Below are 11,029 nucleotides of genomic sequence, written 5' to 3'. Positions count from 1 at the left end.
TACCTGCTCGTCTTGTTGTAACGAATAGAACTTATAAAACTTTGACATTTGAGTCAATAATTCGCTCGCTGTTCGTTGGAATAATTTAAATTTTTAAATTTATTATGCCGGAAGATTTACAATTATTACGTGCTACTCCCATAAGAAGTATGCCTTTTGCTTTTTGCGTGTTTTATATAAAAAAGAATATTGTGTGTATAAATTTGTATTAATTGTTTTTATAGACAGGGTAAACATACCGCCAATTTGACCAAGTTGCGGATACATATATGTGTGTATAATACGATGGACAATCCATGGTGCCGCAGCTTAATTTGCGTTTAACACACATATATATATTAGCACAGATTTTTGTAAGTACTCTATGGCTGATAAATATTAGTGCTATGATTATGTGACTAATTTTTTACCTGTTTTAGTATAATTCTGATGAGGGTGCAATATTAGCACCGAAAGCTAAAGAAATAAATTGACATAATACTTATCAATTTGGCTCGTAGATATCGTCTTTGGTTTCATCTTCAAATTAAAAAAAATCCGAGCGTAAAACCATTCTTTTAATCAAAATGATATTGTTTGTCCCATTATGTTTATTTATTAATTTTTAAGGTTCTTCTATCAATTAAAATGCAGTTCAATCCCTAACAAATACCATATAAACCTAAGCTTAAGATTTTGTAGAACACTTAAAAAAAAAATCATCATAATTTCAAACTTTTTTCTCAGAAATGTCTTTTAGTATATAGTTTTATAGCCCATTAAATTTTAGTGTAATAATGTGCAAGTTTCAAGTGGCCAAAAGTTACCGTTAATTTTTTAGAATTTGTTTACCGAAGGTGTGTAGCGCTGCTACTGAGTTTGAAAATACGTAAATACTTTAAGGAATTTTAAAAGAGCACTTAAAAAGGGAAAATTGTAAGTAAAATTGTTAATGGGGCACGAAAAAATTAGGTACTTAGGCTGGCTTGAGCTAATTTCACCTCTCACGACACCAGCATGCTAGTACCATCATAAAATTTTCAAATAGTTTTTGAAGTCGCACCAGCACCTGGTACAATCACCCGACAAGAACATATACGGCCAATCGACTTGATGGGCCATTTAACAAATTAAGCATATTAAGGGCCGTAAACTTATCTATTTTAAACTATAGTTAAATCGTAAATAGATAAGTTAACAGCCCTAACACTTTTACAGTATGTATGTATCAAAACGTAAGGAACATACAATACGCATATGTATATGTATCAGTCTTTCTTAGTTTAAATTAAGCAAATATACAACATTTTCATGCCAAGTCTGAATAAATTCTCCGAACGACTAAAAAAAGGGCTAGGAGCAATTTTAAATTTATGTGGCCAAAAAAAGTATGTGGTAGCTAAATCTAGCCACCAAAGGGCTAAAACGGCAACACTGATCCCAACTACGAAATGTAATAGGAATGGGATTTTTATTAGTGATTATCTTATACATTTCTAGTTTTGCGAAATCTGATAATTGAATATGAGGAATTTTCCACACTACATCTAATATTGTAAGCTTTAACTGGTCATTTGCGGAAGTTGAATGATAAGCTCTTTCACCAGATCTGGAACGTTGAAAGATTAACTCATGTTTAACATTTAATATTATTGTATTATGGTCTTCAGCGAATCCCAACAGAATTTTTAATGGAATACAACAGCTAAAGTGAGTCTTCGTTAGGAGTAGATTTTCTTCTAAACACCAACCAGCGTTTTTCAATGCATCGCTTTCTTACTCATTTAATGATATAAAATTTTTTATAATACATAGTTGCAACTCCAAGATTTCGAGTGCGATTTACTTCAAACCCATTAATTTCATAACGTGTTTCATCAAATAAATATGCTGCAAAATTATTCTTCAGTTTTAATTCTGTAGAAGTTTTATCAATTTTCGTTATGAAGCCATGAATATAGATTACACTTTCACTCGGTAATACAAATAAATCTTGATTTTGAATAGGTATACGAATCTCATCATTGTTGTTAAAAGCTATGATATTCTCTTTTTATAATAATTTCCTCAGTTAAAGGTTTCTGATATACATTAAGTATTTCACTCATGATTGTAATTTTAATTCTAGAGCTATTAAGTACTCCTTACTAAGTTTAATTAGTGATCCCTACGACGTTTTTGATAACCCTTTGTTGCTTCCTTATCAAAGCGTGAAGATATACCAAATAAAGGTTCTCTGCGTATAATGTTTTTATTGTAAACTAGCAGACCCGGCGAACGTCGTCCCGCCCAAAATTAGATTTTTAATTTAACCATTTTGATCCAACATTTTCTCCAACAGTCCACGCTTACGATTTCCATTAGCACATTCATCGGCTAAGATTATGGTTTGGTGGTCGTTTGCCGCCTTTAATAACCTAACGAAGGTGTTATGTCCATGAAGAAGTTCCATGGTGGCAACAATGATCCGGATCTATACTGAATCTGCCTTGGAAACTTTATAGCTGGTGGCAATTTCAAAATGGATGCGTATTCTTGTTCAACAGATATACAATATACATACATAGACTGAGATGAAGTACCTTAAAAAGCAGTTTCACGAAAGCAATTTAAGTGAAAAATTATGTTTCTATCAGGTTCTATATTAAATTCAATTAAAGAAATATATTTCGACAGGTGGTGATTTGAGATTTGCCACTACACAACTTCAACCCTGTCGGAATGAAGCTTTAACGCATAATAATATTGGCAAATCATATCCATTGGGCCAATCGTAACACACGAGAGTTCGATATGGTGCAACAGGTCGATTTAGACTGACATTCTCGGCACCTTTTCTCACTTATCGATTTTAGTAATAACTCGACCTCAGCATCACCTCACCGCTCTTTTTTGCTATTGGACTGTCTCAACCGTGTCCAGTACATGTTTTGAATATTCGCCAAATCGGATCATAAAAAAAGATTTTTAGTAATAACTCAACTCCAGCGCCAACTGGCGTGTTCAATTGTCAAACTAAACTATCCAGAGACCCACTCAAACACACACACATAACTTTGTTGAAATCCCTCCAGCCATTCAGGATTTCACTCACAAACATACCTATGTACACATTCAAAGATAAGGCAAAGGCAGTACGTTTGTACTTTGCCATTCCCTCTTTTTAAAGAGCCCATTTTTCTCCATGAGTATGTGATTGATTTCATATATCTCCAAACCAAGTTCCAGTACTCTACCATGAACATTTCCAGAGATATCTATATACATAAAAATGACCGCGATGCCTGACCAAACGGTTGAACCGATTTCAATTATGTAAAAAGTACTATTTTGGACCTCCGTGTGGAAGGTTTTTCGAATAAAAAAAATCTAAACTTTTTGTTGTTATTGCCAAAATATTAAGAAAGCTAAGACGTCACGATTTCACAATTTCATAGAGTTTTCCGTGTACAATGATAATCGACCATCCCTATTTCTAAGGAAAAACAAAGTTGTTGTTTATATTCAATTCTTAGCATTTTTATCATATTTACTCACCTTCTAAACCTTCCCTGGACTTCCACAAATAATTCAAGACCAAAATTAGTCAAATCGGTCCAGCCGTTCTCGAGTTTTAGCGAGACTAACGAACAGAAATTCATTTTTATAAATATAGATAATCATTATTTTGGTTTCAAATGTAATCTAACAGTAATTTTTTCTCCTCGGAAATTTATAAGTTTTCGTCTTGATCTAATAACTTTATTGTTATGTTGTTTATATCTCTACAGTTCACAGGTAAATAAATTACATTTGCAGGTTTCTCATTTATTTTATACCCAGGCGAAACATCTAGAGAAATCTCACGAATAGTATGATCAGAATTATTGTTAATATATGAGTTAACTATTATATTACATTCAATACGCACTGTGTTTACATTCATAATACAGTATGAGAGCTCAAGTTGAGTAGCATTTTAGGTGTAGCAATCTACCACATGTTTTGTTGCTCTTCCAACAACAAAATGCGTGCTACATTGCTACGTAGCAACTTTATACCTAAAATACTACGGAAAGTGAGTACCGCTTTGCTGCCTCTATGCTTAAGTGCACATTTAAGATACCTAACCCAAAATGCGCATCAGAGACATTATTTTTAATATTTATAAGGAAACTGCTCCGATAGATGCATTTAGCATACCTGCACATTGGCGATACCTGCCTTAAATATTGTGCGACTAGTATCAATTACCAAAGAAAGTATTACCTTTACCTGCACTGGCCCTACAATTACCTAATTTTATACTTTTTATTTATTTTGTTCATCTCGCAAAACAACGAAAATGGCTATAAATTTATGTAGTTATATAGATAATTAGATACTATTCGGTAAAAATTTCGCATTATATGGTTTAATAGGGATTTGGATAACTTCCTCATTGAAGTAGTAAAGAAAATTCGCGTAAGTGCCTTTTTCGGTTAAGTGCACAAGTTTTTCGTGCAAAGAAGCATGTGCAGCTAAGCAAAATATACTGTATTTATAGGTATATCGGACTCAAATTTTGTCACTTTTATATTATTATAATTCTGTTCTTGAAAAACTAATTTTGTTTGAACGGTCTGTAGAACTCCATTTACAGCTTCATTAACTTCTAGCTTCCTTCTGCTAAACCCAAGAAAGTGTCCTATACTTCTTGAATGAGAAAAATCAGTATGCATAGACGTCGTTATTTTAGTTGTAAGAGTGTTGTTGATAGCTTCAATTAAAAGTATAGCTGTTTCATCAATATCTTTTTAAGAGTTGAAGTTAAGAAAAAGGCGATATCTTTAAGTTCATAGGAACCTATAGGTATTTCCAAAATGAAATAAGTTATTATAGACATCTACGTTAGGTATAGAATTATCTGTTGCAAAATTTATAAGCCCACAAACATAGCGTGAAGATATTTCAATTGACGGAAAATATTCTCCCACTAAAGTTGAACTATTCCCAGTTAAATTAATTGTTATTGACATCATGAAAATCAAATTAGAAATAAAGTTAAGTTTATGATTTTTCTATTATTTATGTTATTTAATTTTTTATTAATCCAAGAATTATGGTCATTAGAAATCCTTAACCATTAAAAAAAAAACGCTGTTTCCTTTTGTTTTTATGATCTTTTAAATTAAAAATGTGTTTGGATAATGTGTTTTTAATAATTCATTTTCATAAGATCCTCCAATTATTGGTTTTCTTTGATAATCTTCTTATAAATTGGTTATAGGATTAGTACTTAATACGAATTTTAATAATTTCAGTGGTCCATTTTTATGAATATCCTTTATCAAACACATGCTAATATTTACTAATGAGTACATGATCTCCGACTTTCAGTTTACCAGGTTTAAAAACTTTGATATGGTTATATGCTTGTTTAAGTATAAAACGTTCATTATTTTTAGCAATAGAAATAATGCTCTATGTCTTTTGATATTATGTTGTTCTATTAAATCTTTATGTATATTAATCCATTGATAATTTCCTTTTAAACTAAATCTTTTCCACATCACTTCTTTAAAATGCTATTGAAACGTTCTACAATGGAAGCTTTCATTATACTATATGTTGAATATTGATTAATATTATACTTTCTCATCAAATTTTGAAATTTTTTATTTTAAAACTCCTTACCGTTATACGTTTGCAAGTTTTGTGGTATTCTTTTTTCACTTCCTTTCGATTTAATAAAATTATAATTTCTATGACTTAATAAAGTTAATACTTGTATACAAATTTTTAACTTGTATGAGTTAATAAATTTTATACTAGTATGAAAACACATAACTTCAATGAGTTAAAAAGGCTATTACTTGTATGAAAAAGTTGTAACAGAGCCAAAAATATATAAGAAAAATATGAAATTGCTAAATATGAAATTTCATAAAAATAATGCATGCAAGAAACACTAGATATTTACTCGACTTTTTTGCACATTGACAAAATCTATCAAAATTTGGAACTTATGTGAATTAATAAACTCTTACTTATATGAAAACTAATGAACTTAAATAAGTTAAAAAATTTAATACTTATATGAAAAAGTATTACTTGTATAAGTTAATAAGACTATTACTTGTATGAAAATTTGGAACAGAAATAATAAAATTAGTACTTGTATGAAAATTAATGAAATTATATGAGTTGGTAAATTTAATACAAGTTATATTTTGTATGGGTTTGTAAAATTATTAGTTGTATGAAAAATTTTAACAGAGTCGAAAATGTTTGGGAAAAATATGAATTTCAAGAAAAACGCGAGGAACTCGATTTAAAATTAAGAAAGCTAAACTACCTTATTGGCAGGCACTCAGGCCTATCAATCCACAACATATTATTGCTATATAATCAAACTCTAAAACCAGTCTGGACTTATGGCATACATTCTGGTACATTGCCACAATCCAGCGTGTTACAGTATTAAGCAATTAATAAGTGGTATTGCTGTAAGGTCTAAAGCTTAAGCACTCTTAGCTCTCTCATTGTAAAACTGAATTAATAAAAGACACTCCTTGTTTGTCACTCGTAGAGTACGGTCGTTTCTATTGCAAGCGTTTCTTCTTAAAACATGGTGTCAGATTAAAACCACACAGAATAACACAAAAAAAAAATTTTATAAATAAATAAAAAATTAAATAAAATGTCATACAACGAGTCGCGGTTGCAAATATTTATAATTTGAAAATTTACGATATAAGTCTATAAGTATAGTTTTCGATCGAAAAACATGCCAACGGACCACGTGAAGTCGGAACTTTCGACGTGGCGTAAAATCGTTACGCAAGTTGCCCAACCAAGGCCTTTAAGCTTTAAAGGCGATATAAAAGAAAACTTAAAAATTTTTCGTGCGAGTTGGGAAAATTTTATGATCGCGTCAGAGATTGAGCTCAAGCCAGAAAAAACTAAAGTCGCTATCTTAATATCAATGCTAGGCCATGACTGTCTGGTTAAAATGCAAAATTTACCCTTAACAGAGTTGGATAAGTCAACGTCTGAAAATCTATTAACCGCCCTAGAACTACAACTCAATCCCAAGACAAATATAACCTATGAAAACACAAATGATTACATTGTTCACCTGCGAAAATTAGCAAAAACATGCCAGTATGGAGACGCAACAGACGAATTTATAAAAGACAGATTAGTAGTCGGTATAAGCAATAACGATATTAGAAGAAAATTGCTACAGGAAGACAATTTAACCTTAGCTAGGGCAATATCAAGTTGTAATTCGTTTGAAGAGACAGACAAACAACCTAAAAGCATGGCCGCTGGCGAATATGTCGAAGTGAACAAAATCGGTAACAGCGGGAAGTCTAGAAAAAACAATAAAAAGCAAAGCTCGAAAAATGGCCGCGTAGACCAACAAAAAACATGCAAATATTGTGGTCCTAAACATGCATGAGCAAAAGAAAAAAGCATTTTTGCGGACATAAAGTTTAAAGTAAAAGGACAAAGCACAAGTGTTAAATGTCAACTAGATACCGCTGCAAGCTGTAATGTTGTTGGTCTCAAATGTTTACGAAAATTGCTAGATGAAAACAACATAAAGCTTTTGCGGAGTAATGTTAAATTAAAGTGCTTTAGCGGAACCATTATAAGCCCAGTTGGACAAATAGAGCTGAAATGTGTACATGAGGGAAAAAAGTATAAAATTAATTTTCAAGTAGTTGATGGTGAACAAATACCGCTTTCGTCAGCTACCGCGTGCATATCAATGGCTCTGATACGCGTTGTAAACAATATAAAAAACGAAACCTCTGCACCAAGAAAATCACTAAATAACAGTGACATCGAGCATGCAAAAAGTATTCTTAAACAATTTGGCAGTGTGTTCAAAGGTGATGGCCATTTTCCAGGTACGGTAAAATTGGAGCTGAAACCTGATGTAAAACCAAAAATTGACCAACCGCGTCGGATTCCAATCTATATAAGAAAAGATTTTTTAAAAGAAATCGATAACTTAGAAAAAATAGGAATCATAGCAAAAGTGGCCCACGCTACGGACTGGACAAGCAATGTCGTAGTAGTGAAACGCAAAAACAATGAAATTCGCGTCTGTTTAGATCCTTTTAATCTAAATCAAGCACTACGAGTGCCACATTTTCAAATGAACACCATCAGCGAAATATTGCCTAGTTTTCACGGTGCTCGCATTTTTTCCACTTTCGATGCAAAAAATGGATTCTGGCAACTAACACTAGATGACGAAAGCAGTCGTCTAACAACGTTTTGGACACCAAAAGGTCGCTATCGCTGGCTACGTATGCTTTTGGAATTTGTTGCGCTTCTGAAGCATTTGCCGAGAAGCAGCACGAAGCGCTAATTGGTCTAGAAGGTGTAGAATCCATAGCTGATAATGTAGTTGTTTTCGGGAAAGGTACCTCAAATAAAGACGCCTTAGCACAATAAAAATTTAATTAATTTTTTAAAACGAATGTCTAAACTAAATAAAAAGTTAAATATCGAAAAAGTTAAACTGTGCCTATCTGAAATTTCCTTCTTCGGACACATCTTGACAAGTAACGGATTAGAGGGTGATCCACAGAAAATCAAGGCAATTTTAGACATGCCAACGCCAATTAACGCCACAGAAACCCAACGTCTATTAGGTATGGGGAATTATTTAATGCAGTTTCTTCCAAAACTATCTGAAGTCGTTGAGCCAATCCGAAAAACTCTAAAGAAGGATTCAGTCTGGACGAGGTCTTGAAGCAGCGAGCAACCACCGCTCCAGTATTGGGCTATTTCAACGTCGATGCCGATGTAACTATACAGTGTGATTCATCGCAATTCGGTATCGGAGCTACATTTATGCAAGATGGTCATCCGATAGCTTTTGCTTCTAAAAAGCTCATAGAGACAGCGATATGCACAGATCGAAAAAGAGTGCATAGAAATAGTTTATGCTTGTAAGAAGTTCGATCAATATCTCTGTGGCAAAGTAATCAAAGTTGAATCTGACCACAAACCGCTTCAAAGCATCTTCAAAAAATCAATTTTATCAGCACCACGCCGGTTGCAGAGAATGCTCTTAACTTTGCAACGTTATAAATTAAACGTCACATACAAACCTGGTAAAGAGATGTGGATAGCTGATTTACTCTCAAGGGCAGTTACTTCGAACAGCGACAAGCTCATTCAAGAAGAAGAAGAGATTTACGAAATTAAAAAGCTTTTAGTTGAACTGGAAGAAATACGCAGTATAGAGTTGCTTCCAATAAGCGATGAACGAGTTATAGCGATCCAGAAAGAGACTAAGGCCGATGTAACACTACAGCAGCTGGCGTACTTTGTGCTAAATGGGTGGCCAGATAAGAGGTCCAAAATTCCAAACTCCGTCAAGCCGTACTGGTGCTATCGCGAACAAATAACTTCGGAAAACGGGTTGCTTCACAAAAGCGACAGAATCATCGTCCCTGCGAAGCTGCGCGAAGACATATTACGCCGAGTTCATGCCAGTCATCAAGGTACTGAAGCAAGTTTGAAACTGGCCAAAGAGTCAATATGTTGGCCAAATATCAATGCCGATATTAAGAAGTGCATTGAAAGTTGTTAAACATGCATAAAATTTGACCAGTCGTCGAAAAAGTTGCCGATGCAATCACACGAAATACCGCAGATACCATTCAATCGAGTAGCAATGGATATTTTCGAAATAAATAACCCGGTCACCAACAGGAAATCAAAATACTTGGCCACTGTTGATTATTTCTCTGACTTCTTCGAGTTAGATGAGCTAAAAGGTATGTCATCGAAAGAAATAATTGAATGCTGCAAAAGAAATTTTTCAAGACATGGCATTCCAGAAATCATTGTATGCGATAACGGCACGCAACTAGTGAGCAAGGAAATTTTAAGCTTTTTTAAAAGTTGGGAAATAAAAGTGACAACATCCTCTCCAAGGTACGCGCAATCGAACGGCAAAGCAGAGTCAGCAGTTAAAATTGCAAAGCGCCTCATTAAGAAAGCTTTGGACAGTGGCGAGGACGTTTGGCTAGCCGTGCTCAACTATCGCAACACACCAAATGCGATTGGTTCAAGCCCAGCACAAAGGCTTATGTCACGCCGTCTCCGCTCGGCGATACCAGCGCATCCAAAAAAGCTCCTACCAGAAGCACAAAAGAACGTACATGACAGAATTATGCGAAAACGTCAAATAGCTAAATCGTACTACGATCGTAATGCTAAAACGCTGCCACACCTGGAGGGGGGAAAGAAGTTAACGTCAAGTTAAAGGACAACAACGCAACTGCAGAGCGGGATAAAATTCAAGAAAAATTTAACACTCGCTCTTACATCGTCAATGTGAAGGGAAGCTTGTATCGTCGCAACATTCAAGACATCAGTAAAGAGTTGCCAAGCGCAACTGAATGCGAAAAAATCACTAGTGCAGAAACTAGAGAACCGTCAGCCCCAGACAGTTTCGCAGCAGCAGCCTCCGAGCAAAGCGAAATCTGTATTGACGATGAAGACGAACGCGACAATCAACATCGTTTTAAACGCAACCGACGTTTGAGTTCAAAGTCAGCAGCTGAGCGACCAAAACGCAAACGTAACAAGCCTAATCGTTTTGGCTATGAATTAACACTCTCGCCATTTAATAATTTTTTTATTCTTTTTACCTAGTATTAACTTTGGGTCATGTTATACATTTACATACATATATAAATATTCATTTAACATATTTAATACAACTGAAGTCTGAAATATAGGTATATGCATACACCCGTAATAAAAAAAAATGTTTTGTTAAAGAAGGGAGATGTTACAGTATTAAGCAATTAATAAGTGTTATTGCTGTAAGCTCTAAAGCTTAAGCACTCTTAGCTCTCTCATTGTAAAACTGAATTAATAAAATACACTCCTTGTTTGTCACTCGTAGAGTACGGTCGTTTCTATTGCAAGCGTTTCTTCTTAAAACACAGCGCTTCCACAATAAAGTGTTGCGATCAAAGATAAAGCATCAAGTCTACTTAAAACGACTGCGCAGCATAGACGGCTCAAGCGGAGAACTGTATCAGACCTG

The 11,029-nt window shown here is 34.0% G+C and overlaps 1 protein-coding gene across 1 annotated transcript; it reads left to right on the top strand.

Moving 5' to 3' along the window:
* Window positions 1-9,085: 9,085 nt before the first annotated feature.
* Window positions 9,086-10,555, top strand: LOC108373473 (uncharacterized protein K02A2.6-like; the record flags this gene model as incomplete). The annotated part of the gene is made up of 4 exons (XM_017629369.1): window positions 9,086-9,478; window positions 9,581-9,746; window positions 9,810-10,181; window positions 10,259-10,555. Coding segments are annotated over exons 1-4 (1,228 nt in total), but the record flags the coding sequence as incomplete, so codon positions are not given.
* Window positions 10,556-11,029: the final 474 nt, after the last annotated feature.

The sequence above is a fragment of the Rhagoletis zephyria genome, unplaced genomic scaffold, assembly GCF_001687245.7.
Source record: "Rhagoletis zephyria isolate East Lansing unplaced genomic scaffold, Rhagoletis_zephyria_1.1 Rzeph_scaffold_06728, whole genome shotgun sequence".
NCBI lineage: Eukaryota > Metazoa > Arthropoda > Insecta > Diptera > Tephritidae > Rhagoletis > Rhagoletis zephyria.
This window is presented reverse-complemented; position numbering and strand designations above follow the sequence as displayed.